Source organism: Anas acuta, chromosome 4 (genome assembly GCF_963932015.1).
Source record: "Anas acuta chromosome 4, bAnaAcu1.1, whole genome shotgun sequence".
In the NCBI taxonomy this organism is placed as follows: Eukaryota; Metazoa; Chordata; class Aves; order Anseriformes; family Anatidae; genus Anas; species Anas acuta.
The window spans coordinates 13,603,496-13,622,788 of record NC_088982.1 but is presented as its reverse complement, the minus strand read 5'-3'; the positions used below and the strand labels follow the sequence as shown (position 1 = coordinate 13,622,788).

At 39.8% G+C, this 19,293-nt stretch overlaps 1 protein-coding gene across 3 annotated transcripts in view; it reads left to right on the top strand.

Annotated features, from left to right (window-relative positions):
- SLC2A9 (solute carrier family 2 member 9) overlaps positions 1 to 19,293 on the top strand; it is a 127,903-nt gene that overhangs the window by 17,414 nt on the left and 91,196 nt on the right. Inside the window, exons 3-6 of one of the 3 annotated variants that reach the window (XM_068679916.1) lie at positions 403 to 492; positions 5,176 to 5,258; positions 10,421 to 10,519; positions 17,282 to 17,442. In XM_068679916.1, the coding sequence (XP_068536017.1) occupies positions 5,199 to 5,258; positions 10,421 to 10,519; positions 17,282 to 17,442 (320 nt within the window). In that variant the 5' untranslated portion in view covers positions 403 to 492; positions 5,176 to 5,198. Of the gene's footprint in view, positions 1 to 402; positions 493 to 5,175; positions 5,259 to 6,839; positions 7,097 to 10,420; positions 10,520 to 17,281; positions 17,443 to 19,293 lie in introns of those variants that run through there. The other 2 variants (XM_068679917.1, XM_068679915.1) reach the window with 2 other exon arrangements.

The following is a 19,293-nucleotide window of genomic DNA, read 5'->3' as shown; positions in this document are numbered from 1 at the left end:
ACACACAAGTACTGGCCCAACACATCACTATTAAATGTCATTTATGCACATGGAATGCTGTGGGTGTTCCTGAATCAGGTCATTTGTAAACAAGTAAGAGTACATGAATGCAAATTCTAGCCTTAGGCATTTACATTTCAAATGGCTATTGGTTCAAATGTGGGAAGTAAAGCTTTTTCACACCATGTGGCAATGGAAACAAAGACCTCTTGTATAGTATTGCAGCCATACAAGGCAGTTCATTTTCTATTGGATAAAAAAAGATTTATTGCATGAATTCCAGCCAGTGTCTTACTTTTTATTATTATTATTATTGTTAATTATTTATTAGTTCTGAAAAGGTATAAAAAAGTTAAAGCTGGCACAATGGTTAGTTCAGTAATTCAGCTGTTCCTATTTCAGAGAAGAGAACTGCTCTAGCAATCCAAAAGTTGCTTCTGAACTGACTGAATTTCAGAAAGCATAGAGAGTGAAGAATACTTTGGAGAAGTGGTAAGTAATGCCTGGAGTTGATAGTTAGCAAATTCTCAAATTCAGCAACATTAGGGTTTGACTCAGGGAAGGAGGGATAGTTTAAACCTGATAAAGAACAATTTTTTGAAATTTGTCAACAAATATTTTTCTGTGTTTGTCAAATACTCAGTAGAGGAGATAAGATTGTAAATTCTGTGAAATACTGAAATCCAGATGGAGAAATACATCACCTTGTAAACACTCTAGTACTAACACTGCAGATATTGTTAAAAAAAAAAAAAAAAAAAAAAAAGACAAATTATAAATTATGTAACACTGTATCAATTCATTACTTAAGAGAACAGGTGTTTCTGAAAGCTGAGGTGTCTACAGTATCTGTGGTGGAGGAGAGCTCTAACTAAATAATTTGGTACCATAGGAATGCTCTGTGATGTATTGAAGTCATACCATACCAGACTCCAGCAATGGCACATTAATATTGGAACTATTTGATATTTTACACAAATAGTATGAGAAGCATTGACTTGCATGGTCTCATTTGCACAGGAATAGATCTGTTTTAACAACACTATTTGCAGGGTAAATAATACCTTCTGTTATTAATGAAATTTCTTAACACCTTTTTTAATCAGATAGTTGTCACTTACAAAAATCTAATACATAAATTGTTCCTGCTTTATATTTGATCTTTACATTGGATGTTGTAATTAATCAATCTTTTCAATAATCAGTTGTGGGTTTATTTTGTATGAGTATGTATGCACAATTTATAGTATCAGAGGAACACACTTCATTGAAGTACATGCTCTAGAGTAGTGACGGAAACACCCAGCTGGAAGAACAGCTTAAGTCCTTTCCCTTGCAAGGATGACTCCTTTTTTCTGCAAGGTGCAAGTGTTCAGCTGTAGAAAATTTTGGCTGTAAATTGCATGGAAAAAGGTAGCTGCAGTAACTCTAAAGCACACAAGCTAGGGGAAGGAGTGATATTCAAACTTTGCTCCTCAGTTTTCTTTTACTAGCATTTTAGGGTTGAATTAAAATAGTCTTCTGAATCACCCACTTATTTCCAGTAAAATCAATAGGGAACCTAAGTACTCAAGTTGGACAGGTGAGCAACTATGAAGAAAATTAACCCTATCCCAGCTGAAACTAGGACAACAATTTTGCCTTCCCAAATAAGAGATGAGGAAAGGAGAAAAAAGGACAGTCACTAAAAATAGATGTTTGCAAAGTGATATCTAATAGACATCATTCTACCATGATACAATGGGACTTACTGAATATATTTGGGTTATTTTTACACCAACATGCTTTCCAAAGCTTTGCAATTCACACTCTATTTCAGTGTTGTCTCTCTGAGTGCTTCTTTTTCCCATTTGTAAAAGAAATTAAACTATTCTGTGCTACACCTGAAAGAGACTTACTCTGAATGCAAATCCGTCCCCTTTGGTCCCTGAGAGGCTGTTATGGTTTATAATTACAGTAAATTTTTTCATCTCTAAGCTGCTTTTCTGATTTCCATATTTTCTCTGTGAATGTTACTACTACAGTGTTGACACGGACATAATCTTTTAACAGAGGTAATATATTTTGTGCTTGTGAGACAGATGTGGAAGTGGCGTATGCCCATCAAGAGGAATCTGTGTCACCAGAACCTTGTAAATTGCAGATGTTTGAATTCCTTGAAGCTTTGAAGCTTTCTTGTGTTGTGCCTGGTGTTCTTGAACGGGGTGCTTGGTGTCCTACTGTTAGCCCACAGCCATCTGAACAAGATGGTAAACAGGCCCCAGCTGGCCACCACCCCAAACATACTCAAAGACTCTCAAAACTGAACGACAGTTGCTCTATTCATGGTCCTTTACCCTTCTTAGTTGGGGGACAGGTGGGGATGTCTTAATATTTTTGGATTAAACTCAGCTTTTCTGAGGTCTTCATCTCCTTAGCAATTCTGTCGTGTAACATATCAAACACAGACCCTTCAATCAGAGTTTATCTGTGCTACTCCCTTTGCATATTTGCTCTTTGTGAACAGGACAGCTTTCTGATAGCTTTTGTTTTTCCTGACTTGTAGTTAGTCAACAAATGTCAAATGTTCAATTCAAACTCAAAATAAAACCTAGATTAGAGGGAGTTTATTCACACCTCTCAGAGTTCAGTTTGCCGTGTCAGCCATAATTGCTTCCTTTTTGTGAACTGTTAAGCCATCTTTGCCAAGGCTAACAAATTATAGGAGTTGGTTGGATTAAATATCCTGCTAATGAACTCAACCTATACTTTGCTAAATAAACTGCTGGACACTTAGGTAAGCAAATTGTAGTTCTGTAATGCTGAAACAGGTGTTTCAAGGCCTGACATAAATGAACTTTTCCTGATTTTTCAGTCACCTCCTGACTAACTGTACAAGTTGGGGAGCAGACGGATCTAATTTTCCATGACAGAGAATTAAAAATGAGTGAATATTTCTGGATCCACATCTTAAATAACTTCTCTGGCACAAGCAATATGAATAGAATGACAGAATACACTTTGCCCCCATCTGTTAAAACATTTCAGTGAATGGCCACTGACAGCAGCAGGTCAAACCCCAGACTTTCATTTTCTCAAGCTAAATATTGCTTAATTTCTTGCTTAATGTTCAATAGATTTTGTAAGACACTAAAGTCAGATCTTGTTTCTACTTGCTCGGATCCTGTGTCTCTTCCCTGCATGCAAGTCAATGAGAATCCAGAAGCAATATTGGTAAATCCATGAAGGATTTCCATGATTTATACTCTCTTTCCAGTCTAGATTTCTTACTTTCTGTGTCACATTGAATGTCTGTCACAGACAGGGTAACATTCCTTTCTATACAGTCAATTGGATCTGTTTAAAAAGTAGTGAAACTAGAGTTACCTAAAATACAGGAAGGATTGTTTGATCTGAACTCTTCCACAGATGGTGCACCATTGGTACTGTTGGCTTTCCAGACAAGCCAGAAGTATTATTAAAGTGTTTCAGAGACTGCCCAAAGAACAAGAAGATTCAGCCATATAAAAAAAATGTGGTGATGAAAAGGAGACATAAGTTATCTGTCCTTGCTAGTGGCGTAGCTGTGAGGTTGAGTGATTTCTCTTTAGACGCTTGTGAAACTGATAGTTTGTGTCTGAGTTTGTGCTGTTTCTGTTTCAGTGCTATGCCCCATATACTCTTCATCCTGTAAGCTCTTAAATTCCAGTTTGATGATGCTCTGTTGGTGCTGTCAGAAGTGCATCACCTATATTTCGTTAATTTAATTATCTGCCTTAAGTATGAAAAAATGCATGGTGTATGGGTGCTGTAGTAAGGAATTCTGACAGATTATTTTTGGTATGCTTGTTAAATGTGGCATGGGACAGGTGAAATGTCTGATAGTGAGACTAAGTGTATCTCTTATAAAGTGAAAAGCATTTGCCTCGAAATCGCTTTTTTTTTTTTTTTTTAAGAGTAATTTACCAGGGATTGATGAAGACCTTTTGCAGTGAAAGGAAAAATGTTGTGTTCAAGTTTTCAGTGCTGTCTGCTCTAGGAGATGGAGAGGGAAGATGGTAATTTTTGTGGGTTTAATGATTATAAGATCCCAGCACTTTTCTAGGTCCTCTTCCTTTAGGGCTCAGCCTGATTTCTTGTAAGCATCTGAAATAATGGCCTCGGTACTGTCAATGGTATTTCTTCTATCAGACATGATTTCTTCTGAGAAAATATCTTGTATGTGTGAAGGCTTGAGCACAATTCTGCTCCAACCTGCTGTTTCACTAAATTGACTGTTAGTCCCTGTGTATCATAGCTCACTTTAGACAGGAATCTAAAAGACACCTTGCATTCAAGACTAGATCTATCATTACCATTTATATTACCATTTTACCTTAAGCAAAGCAAGCAAATATCTTGAAATGTGCTGTCCTCAAGATGTTGACACAGAAGAACCCAGTAATCCATATTCCAGATGAACTGAACAGCTTGAAAAACTGCCCAAGATCATACAATGAAGCACAGTATAAATAACAGTTAATCCACCCTCCCTGAAACCCCAGAAATCAGTTTAGTTTCTTAAGAAGTGATAATTAAAATGTCTTTTAACACTATTAAAGTACACATCTTGACAATCAGGCAGGAACTTTCTTGCAAGAGCAGTAAATAAGTGGACCCTTCCTTTGCAAATGTGTTCATGCAATGGCCCAGCTAATGTAAGGGGGCAACATAATCATTAAAATCACATCAATTAAACTAAATGTCCTGGCTGCAACCCAGCCACACCCAGTTCCAGCTGACTATCTAAATTCTAAATTGCAGTTCCAGTGGGTCTGTTGCTCACATGCTAACAGAGAGAGGACATTCTCTCTGAAAATGAGAAGAGAAGAGCCGTCTTCTCTGAGAAGATCCTGATACCATATTTTTTTTCCTTTATGCTTTAGTTGTGGAAGGAACCGCTGCAAAGTTCATGTAGCCCTCTGAGTAGATGGCTTATGCATAGTTAACATGTATTTTTAGTTGCTTTTTATTGCATTCAATTTGGTGCAGCTGTGCCTTCATGAACAAAGGTTAGATTTTTGAATCGAGTAGCTAGACTTACAAGCTTTTAAAGTCCTTCATGGGTCAGATTTCTGATTATATTAAAAATAAACAAATAAATAAATAATAGTCTCAGCTGAATGCTGCCACAACTTTCCCTCTTTTCCTCCTCAGCTATTAACTAACAAGGTGACAGGATGGAGAACAAGCAACAAAGCAACGGTGAGATGAAAGAAAAAGTGCTGAAGAAAAAATTGGTAAGTGAATTCCTCAAATCTTCTGCCAATGTATGTGTTTGTCATTTGGGGAGTGCAGACAGAAAATAAACATGTGGAACCTATGTGAATGCTTGCAGGCACAGGCTCAGTTTCATATACACAGGAACGTTGCTCTTTCCCTTCTCCCTTTGGTACTGGGACAGCTAATAGTCTCACTGTGCATCTGCACCGCAGGCCTCCAATTTTTTCCCATGCTTCTCCTTATATGAATGTCTAGTTTTGAACGAGCCAATAAACTGTTTAGGCAAACCATTCCAGAATTAAGTGACTTTTGAATAGGTTGAAAACTTCCTTTTCTGGGAGGGACTTGGTCATTGAGGGCAATGGTAACACTCCAGAAGAGTTTGTGTGCCTTCACACAAAAAGTCTGGAAGGATGTATTCTGCAGAAAAAGAGCTTTGGTTTTGTCTCTGACACAAGAACCCTTGCATCTGTGTGTTCTTCTCCCTTTTCCCTCTCCACTCTAACTTGTAAGAGGTGAGCAAACTGACACTCGTCTCCATAGTAATATGGAGATTTGAAGGAAAGCTGCCAGGACTAAAATTTAAGGGGTGCAGAGAGTAGCATCATTAGTTTCTGTAACTCTTATTAATGGTGATTGTAAAATGTCAAAAAACATAAGCATGGTGAAGTGAGAAACTATGTCTGTATTAAGCACATGCAGCCATATTATTTGTATTTGAGTATCAACGGCTGTGAACTACTTGCATTGTATTATTTTAAATGAAATTAAATAAAACACAGGTGTCCGATTCTTCTCAAATGCACTCCACATATTTTAGAAGCTTGATTCTCCTAACCTGACTCTTTAAGTGCTTGTGACCATTCAAAGAGATTATAAATGATGTCTGGATCATCTATCTATGCTGATGTTTCTCAATCTGAACAGTAATTTTACATGTTAACGAGTAGCATCTGGATTTCTATTCAAAGGTTGCTTAGCTTGATGTGTGCCAAGGACACTTCAAAGTTTCTGCATCATGAACTGCTTTCAAACCTGCAGTGCTTTACGGCATTACTTATGTGTCTTTGAGGACTCTAAGGTAGTGGTGAGGTATGTAGCATGTCAGAAGTGGAAGCAGCAGAGATTTACACCAATATGAACTGCAGACGTCTGGGAATAGTTCCCAGATGCACTTAGTACTCATCTGAGACACATCCATTGCCAACTGGAAGGTGCAGTTTAACTCTTAGCAGTTCAAAATCCTCAGGCTTTACAAATAGGCACCTTCAAAACTAATAGCTGGAAGCTTTTATCTTCCTCGGGCAACATGTCTAATCACCACCTGCTGCACAGCAGCAGTGCCGTGTGTCAGATCTGAACCTCCTAAGGCTGTGTGAACGTCCTTGTGCCGTGTGGTTTTACATCTTAATTAGTTACAAGGCTTGCGGTAGCTTCACTTTCCAGCTTCGGTGACGAAGGGAAGCTCTTCCCCTCCTTTCTCCAGCGCCGTGTATACAGCAGGGCAGCCCAGATGGCACCGGGCAGACCCCACGCCGGGTTTAATTTGCTTAAGTTATGGACGTGCCCGCTTATAAACGGGCTCGGGCAGCTCCAGCCCCTCAGCCGCGCACTGCGGGCAGAGCAGTTCTGACCCCCGGCGGTCCCCGGAGCTCCAGGCTCGGCCCCCCCGGGTTCTCCCCCCTAGGGTCCCTCCTCCGGCTCTGCGCGGCTGCGGCCGCGCCCCCGCTGCGCGCTGCCCGGCGGAGATGCGCGGCCGCTGCGCGCCTACGGCATGGACCCAGCGGCGGCGCCCGAGGAGGACACGCTGGTGGCCCCGGCAGCGGGGAAGGGTCCCCGCCGGGCAGGGAAGGGCGTAAGTAGCGTTGAGAGGCGCGGAGGGCTCGCGCGTGTCCCGCAGCTTTGCAGGTGGAGCGGAGCCGGTGAGCGGCCGCTGGGGATCCGGCGTCACTCCGCTTTGCTTCCCCCAGAAGGGAGGAAGGGCTCAGGTTGCAGAGCCCGAGGCTTTTTCCCCGCTCGGAAAGTTGCTGCTGGTGTAGAGGAGAGGCCGGCGGGGTTAGGCTGAGCTAAAAATATAATGCGGCTGCCCCGGCCGGGACGCGGAGGACGGGAGGAGGGCAGCGGCTGGGGCCGCAGGGGACACCCCACGGGCTGGGGACACCCCACGGGTGGGAGAGAGGCAGGTGCCGGGGGCTGCTTTCCCACCAGCAAGGCGAGTTCACGGGCTAACCCCCCCCCCTCCCCCTCCCCCTCCCCGAATCAGCAAGTCCTAAGGGCAAGGAGAAAGGCGAGGAGGGAAGCCCAGGTGTTCCCCCTCCTGCCCGGCGGCGCAGGAAGGTATCGCAAGCTGTGGAGCGCGGTGCGGTGCCAGCACGCACCTGCCGGCAGCCACCCGGCTGGGCACGGCTGCTCTCAGCCTCCAGGACCGCTCCGGTGCTCGGCGCTTCCCTAAAACTGCCTGTCGGGAAGCCTACGACGCGAAAGGTGCGCAGAAGTCCTGGTTCAGCAGGCAGTCGGAACGGTACTTGTTGCAGAATCCTAAAAGTTTCTTCTGGACGTTTGTAGTTTCCAGCTTACAACCGTGATTAATCTATAGCCAACTAACCAGAATACAATAGCCCAAATTGTGCTTTGAAAACATAAATGCAAACCAATATGCGTTTAAAACAAAGGCAACCTAAGGTGCACAGCGTGCAAATATTATACTGCATGCTGGACAAAAGAGGTGTGTTGGTAAAAGCATTTTGGAACCTCTCGGAACACTGTGCCCTGGTAAGAGCAACAAAAGGACTTTCACAAACAAGCAGCTGACAAGAGGCTGGATGTCTTTGCTGGGATCTGACAGACAGCTTTCCTCACTGCACGTTTATTGCTCTGGTGACAGCAGCAACAGATGAGTGCACTCACGGTGTTAAACGACTACCTCTGAGGAGGTGCGGTTGCAGTCTTGTTTCACAGTCGTTGTAAACAGGTTGCTGAGTTTGTTGCTTTTTTTTTTTTTTTTTAATGTTTCCACAGGGTTAATATTTTTCTGAGCAACCATTTATTTTTTTTCTCCTCCCCTTCTTGCTTCATTACGCTTTCATCTCTTATCTGGTGTTGCTGAAACTTGAGCAAATATTTAAAATAGCGTGTGAGAAGACAGGTCATGGAGAAGTTGAAGTGCACGTTCCAAGAACGGTAAAACTTCAGGGGAAATCTGAGGCTTTGTGTGCTTTCTGCAGTAGACTACATACTTGAAAAATTCTTGGTACAGAAGTAGTCTCTAAACGCTGCTATTCACAACACTTGAAAATAAAGTGGATGTGAGGTTTTCTAATTTGACAGCACTTTTGTGATTTGTACTGTATTATTTTCCACTTAACCCTATGTACATATAATTTGCCTGTGCTGAAAGTTTCAAACATTCACTGGACTTTTTAATAAACACTAGGATATATGGTCCAAATCATCTTGTCTGCAGGGCTTTTCCCAGGGTTTTAATGCTACTGAAGCAGATGCCCTTAGCAATATTACATCAAGATTACCATACAGCACACATGAATGTGCACTTATCATTTGTGACCCCTTTGGGAGCAATCTGGTAGCTCTCCAGGAATATTCTATTCAGTGCCATTAGTTCAGGGTAGTAGTGATTCCTATAAGCATAGGAATGGTTGTTCATAGTAGAGAAATAACAGGCACCTAAGATGAGGTGTTATGAACACCTAAATAAAGCTTTATGCCAATGTTTCTACTTTTTTCTTATCAAAGTAATGGTACAAAGCTTTGTGTGTGTGTGGCAGGTTCATTTTAAGCAGCTGGCTAATAATAAGAAATTGTATTTGGCTTATTTAACAATCTCAACGGGATATATTCCTTACACGAGGCTTTCCTCCCCCCATATGCTTTCTTCTGACCTGACTGAAAATAGGGCAGTCAATGAACTGTGTAATCTCTTAAAAACTTACCACATCATGTGGAAGAAGTTAAAACATCTAAGCTGTCCCACAGGGCACATTTTAAGCCCTTGGGAAGTGCAGCTGTGTAGCATGACAGACCCCACGCACACCAAGCTGCCAAGTTGGGCACTCAGTCTCTGCTCCCAATGTGTGGATATCTCATCACTTCTCCATGATCCAAAGTGAGATTGCAGTGACATGGTGGCAATGCAAGCTCTGGCGCATGCCAACTGCCAAGCTGCATTCACTTTCCTTACCATGTTTGTCCTGGGGCTGGTAGAGCTCGTTCCTGTGTATCATCACCTCTGTTATGCTATGTGCTACCTACACAAAAGTAGCTTGTGCTTCAGATCTTCATTTTCCAAAGCAAACACAAGTCTTTGTGCAGTTGACAAACATGTATAGATTCATTAAGCTGTTGTGTCCGCTTGAAGGGATGTAGGGAAAGCTGTGTTTATTAGGCCTGCTTAATCAGGTGTTTCTCCTTTTGAAAAGATTCAGACTTCAGCAAGCAATCAGACTGGACATAAAACAATAGTCAATGATACCTGAAAATATGGATTCTTAGTGGAGTCCTTAAAAAACAAAACAAACAAACAAAAAAAACAACAGTTGGGATGGCAGGGGTGGAAGGAGGAAAGTCAGAAAGGGAAGTCAGAAAGGGAGAGTTTCTGGAGGAAGACAGCAGATGGCATCTCTGCCAGCATTTTTGTGTGGCAGCAAGTTGCTGCTGGAAACTTACATTTGGGTTATAAAATTTAGTTTATAGGCATCATTTCAATTTTTTGTCAAATTTTCACCAATGCTTCTGCTCACAGGAGCAGGTGGACATTGCTCCTAAGTTGGCTCTACCTAAAGCCCTGTTGTATCAAATGTATGCTACCACATGCTTCATTGTTTTAACTGTATGTTGCCAAAGAGTTTCCTTTGCTGAGTGTATGCCTCTGTAACATTTAGCTTTTTTGGTGTTGGGGACGGATGGGATGCTTGAAGCAAAATCCATGGGGTTGAAAGAAGTTTAAATGTTCACTTATGCCTTCGTAAATGTTAACTGAGATGCTGTCACTTCAAATTTACTGCTTCTAGGATTGCAGAAATAGAAAGTGTTTCAGGCCACATCTCCTTCTGTAGCAAGGAGATGTGCCTGCAGGAGCTATGCAAGACAGAGTGAGGAATGTTTAAAACCTGAGCTATTTCATGTATACTAACAATGGCTACGTTTTTTCATTGTTTTTCAGAATTGGTCTGGAAGTCTGATTGTAGCCTCTTTAACTGGTGCTTTTGGATCATCTTTTCTTTATGGTTACAATCTCTCTGTCGTGAATGCCCCTGCAGTGGTAAGTGACTGACAAAACTGTCATTTACTATCAGTAGAGGGCAGCCTTGTCCATCTAGTGTGTGCTCTTTAATATCTTGCTTTTGTAATCCTGCCAGTGTATTAAAAGAGGTAGAACTTTTGCTTGAAAAGTTTTCTGCTATCTGTGAAGTTTCCAACTAGGTTCAGTAGCTGTCAGGAAACTAAGTGCTCCTGTTGAGGTGAGTGGGTGCACAACATTTCTTTTTCATTCTCCCAAAGCCAGAATAATGCTAAATCTTTTTCCACACTTTTGTGTTATAAGGGATTTTTAATAGCCTGTCTTTCTGGCTAGTGACTATTTGGTAGTTACAGGTGCACATTCAACAAATCCTGTTCACATTATTCAGTTCTGGAGGTTGACATGGTATTTCATTACCACAGTACAGATAATGTAAATAATGTCTCTGGCTGCCTCTTAAATAATGGGCCTCTTCTGCATTTTGTGGTTATGCCTTGTTTGTTTCTGATTTTGGATCTGCTGTGTTGACCATCTGTTGACTGCAACATGTGGAATGTGTCTGATGAAAAGAGCATTGTAAAATCAGTGTACAGTATCTGAGGGATTTCATTAAAATATCAGCCATCACAAATGGAAATATGAATGTTTTGGTTTTATATTGGTGGTCTACAGCGCCCTTTAATTCAATCAAACATGGAAATAACCAATTCAGTGCAGTTGTAAGCAACACACACACACAAAAAATACGTAGTAAAATTTTTCAGCTAGCTGTCAAAAGTCCTTTATTTTTTATTTTTTTTTTTAGTTTGCAGTTTGTATTTGGTCTTTGGTCTTTGATAAACTGATAACCCAAAGGATTAGAAACAGACTCACCTTGTTTTAATTGTCCCTTGTAGCTTCTGTGAATTTTCTCGAAGTTCCTGGTACCTTCTGTACTGGTAACACAGGTTTAGACAGATTAGATGTTTATTCTAGCATGGCACGTCTGTGCATCACTTCAGCTTGCAATCTTCAGAAAATAAACATGACTTAACAGAATCGGTGGGGAGCTGAAATGCTGTGAACAATGGTATTGATTGTACTGACGATAGACATCTCTCCTGCACTGAGTCAGTACTGTCAAAGGAGCAGTGTGAATTATCTGACTTCAGAACTTTTAAGTGCCCTTTACAAAATGGACCATCTTGGTAATCAGAGCTCTTCTATCACTTTCTGCAGAAGTAAAAGAAAGAAAGGGCAATCATAAGTGCTGTCTGGCAACATTCAGAGGGTTAGATTAGAACCATGTAATAGATTGCAGTGGTCACCAGACAAGAGTAGAGGTGGGAAGGTTGAAGTTGCAATCATACCATGAAGAATGCTAAATTCCAGGCATTGTGGTTAGTAGCACTGTCAGGTGTGTCTATTTTTGCTTGAAATCTTTACTGTGGTTTTTGGACAGAAAGTTGGCACCATGTTGGTGGCTCTTGTTGATGAGCTTGATGATCTAGTGTTGACAGTTATGTATGAAGTCTGCCCTTTTCCAGTGTCGTATTGCTGTGTTCGGTTGAGAACATAGTGTCCTCCTTACTCATGCTAAGCCATATATCATGTAGGTCTAAAGAGTAGTCCTAGTTATACACCCTACTGAAAAGACATACATGGCTGTGTGGTTCAAGAGCAAAATACCAGTGTGGCAAAATACCAGAGAACTAGACGGTCCTCTCTCTAGCCCCAGAATCAGGCTCTGTCATCTATTTTCCTAGGACAGGACACCTCCCTGTCTTTGTCACACACTGTCCAGGGTGAAGAGGAGAATCTGTGCTCTGTTTTTAGCCATGGTGAGGAGAAATGAGCTGTACTAGTGCTGTGCTTCCTGCAGCACAAGAAAAGGAACCTTTGCCCTATCTGTTTTCCCCTTGTGTGGCCATGCATCACCAAATCAGTCTGCTATGAGGTGATCCTTTAGGAACACTGATGTGTGCTAATTGAGGAAAATATAAGGGAAACAGCTTTTACCTGTAGATAAGCAGTACTCTTAAAAGAGACTATATTTGGGTGCAGTATCTCCTAAAAGTTGTAAGCTTTGATTTTTAAACTTGGTAGGTCAAATAACTTGTTCTGGTCATATGCAGCTTACAGCTTGCATTGTAGTGAGCATCTCTGTGTAGGATGTTGGGTATCTTTTGCCTCTATTTGCTTCAGTACAATTCCTTTCAATGGCTAAAGTCCCTCAGTCTTAGAGAAGGCACTGTATGATGCTTCTGGAGGTTTTTAGAAAGTGCTTGATCACGACTGTTGACTAAAATATGGGATGTTTCCAGGAAACTGGATCTGAAATGTCAGCATGATTGCTGAACTGTGTAGGGGAAGTTCATTTAAGGCTGAAGATATGAACTGTATTTGTAAATCCTTGTGTACATTACCTTTGTGTACATTACCTGCTGAAGTTGTGCCAGCTCATCAAACCACGGGGGAATACCCCTGCAGTTCTCAGCTGGGAACTTTACCACAAATCATCTTGTAAGGTATGCTTGGTCCAACTTCCTTTTTGTTGCAAGGCAGAGATGTAATGCACCAGATCTGCTCAGAGCAGAGTTGTCTGTACTGACTAGTGCAGAGATGGGAAAAGATCAGTTCCCACTCAGTCCCCCACCTTTCTATGGGAAAGTGCAATGGCCAGTCACAGGTGCATTTTCCCCTGCACGTGGTGTTTGACCATGTGAGAAACCCAGCATTAGAAGTCTGCACTGACTTCTATGAAGAGCTATCAGAATTTATTAAAACATCTGGGAACATTCAGCAGTAGGAAAACTAAGATTTTAATTGTCTAAATGTTGAAGCTGCTTTTTTCCAAGTGGCATTTTTAAAATGCATTCCACGGACCACTTGTGAGCAAGGTCTTCAGAACAATGACGTGCTTTGTGCTCTGAGCAGGACGTGAAAACTCATGCTGGCAGCAACACCCTTTTTGCCTTCTTCCTGCTGGAAGCTGTGTTTCTGCATTCCTTTTAGAGCTGATACTGAGAAAGTGAGACTATTACAAAAGTATATAGCTGACTGTGACAGCCATTGGATAACTGTCACTAACTGTGAGTGGCCCTTGTAACTATTGGCAAATCATTTTTAATTCTCTTAAGGCTGTCTTTTCACTTCCCTTGCTCTAAGTATTTACAGTTAAAGAGACAAGAAAAATCACTCTATATATACTACCTGTCTTTCTCTTTCTCTCCCCTCAGCACCGGTGATGTCTCACTTTGAGTACTGAGTGAAATTTTGGGCTGGTGAAGACCCGTGGCTTGTTCAGCCCAGAGCAGAGCAAACTGAAGGGAGGCATCATAGTGGCCTGCAGTTCCCTCACAAGTGGAGTGAAGGGGCAGGCGCTGAGCTCGTAGAATCATAGAATATCCTGAGTTGGAAGGGACCCATAAGGGTCACTGAGTCTAACTCCTGGCCCCACAGAGGACCATCCAAAATCAGACCATGTGTCTGAGAGAGTTGTCCAAACACTTCTTGATCTATGGAAGGCTTGGTGCCACAACCTCTTCCCTTTTCTTCTCTCTGGTGACTAGCAACAGCACCTAAGGGAATGGCATGGAGCTGTGACAGGGGAGGGTCAGGCTGGGTGTTAGGAAAAGTGTCTTCACCCACTGAGAGGATAGTTGGGTATGGAACAGGCTCCCCAGGGCAGTGGTCATGGCATTGATCCTTCCAGAGTAGCTGATAACAATCACTTGTTGGAATGTTGTTGGAATGCTATCATTCCTTGCAGGCTTTGGTTAGGACCTAGAAAATTTATATACAGAGTTAGCATTATTCAGACAACTGATTGAAATCCCAAAGGAGCCTTTCCACAGAACTCAGAAGATTTATTGGATCTGATTTGTTTTGTGCTTTAGGTTTTCATTTCATGTGCAATACCTCAAACTTCTATGTGTTAATAGTTTCCCATTTGTTGGCAGTGGAAACCTAGACAAAGGTGATGTACATGTTGGCACATTTGTCTGTTATACTTGAATGCTGTAGCTTGTGCTTTCTTTTCATGAATATTTGCAGTTATTTCATGTGTCGTTATAAATAACAAAGCTGTGCTTAGAAAATTAGTTATAACACAAGGGGAAAATAATTTGCATACTATTTTTAGTCATTAGCATTAGCAAGAAATGTTAATAGTGTTCTAAAAATATTTTGTGTTAGTATTCATTACTATCAAATACAAATTTCAAATAAACAAGAAGATATCAGAATCTAAATATATACCGAGTACAGTAGAGAGAGGATTTATTACTTGATTTAGGGGCAGATTTATTTGGTATTTCACTGTGAAATTCTGTTAATTGTGAAATGGACCAAGAACCAGTTTGACTTTTTTTTTCTCTCAAGTTTTTTTTTTTTTTATGTCTGTTTGTATAGAAGCATATAAAATAAGATGGAAGAAATAAAATATCCCCTTCCTTTTAAAATTAAGTTACCATGGGAGAAAATTGTTTGTCTTCTCTATTCCTACTTAGCTGAAGATAGGAGAACCCAGATATCAGGTTTTCATTTTTTTTATGAGAAACCACTTGTCTGGCACATAGATTTATATCTGGATCATAGGTGTCTGATTTCATGTTTGATACATTTTTCAATACTGAAAAGAAATTGCTTATTTTGTTTAGCAGCCTGTACTTCATTCAAAAAGCAGTTTATGTAAATGTGAAGGGGAGAAGCTATAACTTATTTATAGAAGTGATTTGTGATTCTTAACAGTTCAAACAAAACTATCCCTTTTTGATACTATGGGCTTTTTTTTTTTTTTTCTTTTTTTTTTTTTCCCCATTAGTATGAAACCAACAGCTGTCAGCTCTTGCCTCTCTCTTCTAACAGTTATTTGTTTTGGCTGTGATTTTTTTGGGGGAGAAGAGTGTTATTTTTTTATTGCTTGACTTAATAGGTCCCTGATTTTTTATGGCTTCCAGGTGCTACACTATCACAATAAAGACATAAAAGTGGATGCAGCTTCCCTTCTTATCTCAATCCATAAAACCCCATTTTTTTTAGTTCACTCTATTTTTTTTTCCTAAACTTATGCTAAAGATTTTGCTATAGCATCACTCATTTTTACAATACTGCCCCTTCGGAAAAAAAAAAAAAAAAAAAAAGTAAAATGCACTTCATTTTGAGCAGATCCAAGCTCTGTAATTTAGGACTGAAATACAAAATAGAGATGATAAATGTTGTTTCATGGTGAGCACAGTGCAGACCAAAAGGATTCCTACTTATATAGCTTCTAAAGTACCATTAAAAATTTTCCAGGGAGTTTCATAAGCTAAATATGAATCAGAACAGGCCACCGAAGTAGTACAAATTCCAGGAGATAAATTGCTTCATAACTGGTCTCCATTCCTGGTTTTATTTTATAACTTAATTTTAATGTGACTTTCATGCAATATAACAGACAAATATCTTTTTGGTGTGAAGACAGAAAGCAGATTTCATGTGTTATACTCATTGGGGATTTAGAATTTGTTGCTAAAGTCAGAAAGTTTAAGTTGTTTTCCCAGGTGCTCATAAATACCATATAGTTGCCTACTCAGCTGAGCCAAATGTCTGTCTTATTATCTATATTTCTCTCCCTGTCACTGTAGTTCTGTGTTTGAAGTATGGTCTGGGACAAGATCCTAATGCCAGAGGTGGAGATCTGCTGACTTTTGGCCATTTGGCAGCCCCAAGAGGATGGCTTTTGGGCAGACATTTCATCATGGGTAGTGAGCCTGACGTGGGCACACTGGACCCACTACTTCACTACCCAAAACTGTCTGATACCCTTAGAGTATCACCATTTTGAACCTGTGAATAACTTATCTTCTGTATCTTTGAACAAGTATACAACAGATTTTGAAATCCTCCATGAAAGACTGTGATTCTCTGTGGTAGCTTAACACCTGGAGTATTTTCCATGTACATGCACAGATTTCTGAAATAAGCACAATGGCAGCAAGGCAAAAAAAGGGTCAATAAATGTGAAAACTACTGTAAGATACTACCTCAATTGTGATATGTGTGTAGAAATGAGTGGATAGTGTTAATTTAATTCCTCCCACTCCACACGCAAATGTGGCTCTTTTCCTTCTTCCCTTCCTCCCTTCCGTCCTTCCTTCCATTTCCCCCCTCCCCAAGGTTATTATCATTACAGATCCATGAAAAAGCAGTACAATTCTTGTTGATTCACCAGCAGTACGCAGTACTTAGCATTTAAGCATTTATATATATATATATGAATATATATATATATATATATATGTCATGATGTGTGCTAGAGTGCAGTTTTGTTTAGCTTGTCCAAAAAATGTTATGCTAGGGTGTGAAGTGATACCTTGTTTACCTCAGGTTAAGGGTATGTATATGAGCAGCCAGCGGAGCTCAGCTGATGTGCAGCACCATGCTATGTGTGGGTGGTATGATTATGTGCCTGAGCCCTTATCCCAGTAAGGCTAACACAAACTGTTGCTCATGTTGTACTGGCAACCTAAATTGTAACATCCTTTCTTTAAAGAAGTTTCTCTTTTATAAGCTTCTTCTACATTCATGTCTACTGGTGTTTCCACCTTGTTTTAACTGGCATGTCATTGTATGCTGTGACTGGTTCAGTTAGTCTGTAGCACAGTTACATCTAGAGTTGCGTACCCTTTTTTTAGAGGAGGGCAATAGAAATGCAAAGGTGGTCCTTGCAAACAAGCTACTGTTGTTAATTCAATTTCTGTAAGTAGTGTTCTTAAAGGGTGGTTTTTACATGTATTATTGTTATGTATTTTCTTTCAGTACATCAAGAAGTTTTACAATGAAACTTGGGAAAGAAGATATGGCTTCTCAGTGGACGAAAGCACCCTGACTCTCCTCTGGTCTATAACTGTATCTATTTTTGCCATTGGTGGCCTTGTAGGTGCCATTATTGTTACCCCAATCGTGAAGTTCTTCGGACGGTAAGTGTATTGGAAACCTTCTGGTTTCTAAAGCAGTTGCCAACCTAACTTCTCTAGAAAGCTTTACTTGTATTTTTTTTTTTTTTTAAACTCTTTTTACCTTTACCAGAATGCAAATTAAAACGTCTTCAAATTATGAAAGCTTATATCTGAGAATTGTGAATTTCAAGAGTAAAATTAATACTCTTTTCTCTGGCCTTACTGTGCATTATTTAAATCACAGAAACCATCTGCTCTGAACTGACAGTGGGTTCAGATGTCAAGGACGTTGAATAGACAAGAGTGCAAAAGGAAAATACCATATAAAAGGAAGGATTTCAGAAAGGGTTGACAGCTTCTTGTTCTGCAAGCTTGCTGGGTATCTTACTCTACACAAATAAAATTATCAATTTGTCTCATTTACTACTTCTCAACCAGATTTGTTGTCTTGCAGTAATAAAAATCTTTTTTTTTTTTTTTTTTTTTTTTTATCCTTATTGTCAACTTAAAATATAGTTTGAAGAAATAGACTAGGGTGAAGTTCATGTTTATTTTTCCACATGCTTGTTGTCACCTTCCCTGTTCTATGCAATGCAGCATATGACCAAATCTTGACTATAACAAATACCAGTATTTTAGAAATGTTTTTACTGGTTTGTCTGCATTTTTGCAGTAGGTAGCAACTAGATACTTCTGTCAAATTTCAGTTTCATACCTTCTTCCAAAGACTTTTAAAAATGATTTTTAATTTCCCTGTTTGGAAGGGGCTAGATAAAAAGCCACTATAATATGCATATTTGTTTTTTTCTTAATTATAAATTCTATATCATTTGATAATCTCTGCTTGATTAAATCACCTAAGAAGGTCATCATAGAGTCTCAAACATAAGCAGTCCTCTCCATTATTTTCATTTTTTTGTATTCTACACTTGACTATTTCAATCATGCACTTCACATTGTGCTCTCCCAAGCCTGTTTGTCATCTCTCTCAACCCCTCTGCTTAGATTTTTTTTCTTAATTGTCACTATATTTTATCCCAACTCTTCCACATCCCATTTTACACCTCAAACAATAGTTACACATTCTTCCATTTTGCGCTTACTGCAAGTCACTGCTCTCTACTTTGTAAATCTATTATCCAATTTTATTAATGTATTCTATTCCATCAATTCACCATTCAATCATCATTTGAATTTTAATTCATAAATGTTTTTTGTAGTCACTTTTTTTTTTTTTAAAAGGTTTGCAATTTCTTTTTTCTATTCATCAATTTGGCTTTTACATACTTATTGAATATACGAAACTCTCCCTTAGTCAGACTGTTTAATTCCTGGAATTGTCACTAAGTCTGCTCTTTTTTAAATTAATGTAGTAAAAAACAAGTTCACAGAAGAATGATTTTTGGTGAAGAGTAGAATGGTTTTGTGTGAAAGTTTGTTAAAGTGGTGATTGATGTCAGTTGTAAGAATACTGCTTTGATGGGAGTAGATTGTATTTCCAGGGCAGAGCTTTAAAGCTTGGAAGCTCTGTCCCTGTTTATTATGTTTATCCCTGTCAAACCATGAAAATAGCTTTGTCATAGATATGGTATAAGAGTACTTGATTAGAGATAAGAAGGAATGGCATCTCTCAGAGACACTGGATAAAGACTGCTCATCAAATGTGGCTCTTGGTTTTGCTGTTCACGTTGCAGTGTGTTTGTCTGGTCTGGGAAACCAGACTGACATATCACTACAGTAACTGTAGAGCACATTATGAAATGTTGACAGAACAATTAAATATGCTGTTAAATTGTTTAAGTGTAAGTTAGAGAGCTGTGTGTATGATGAAGATGTGCTCCATTTATACTGACACAGAATAGTGTACTAATG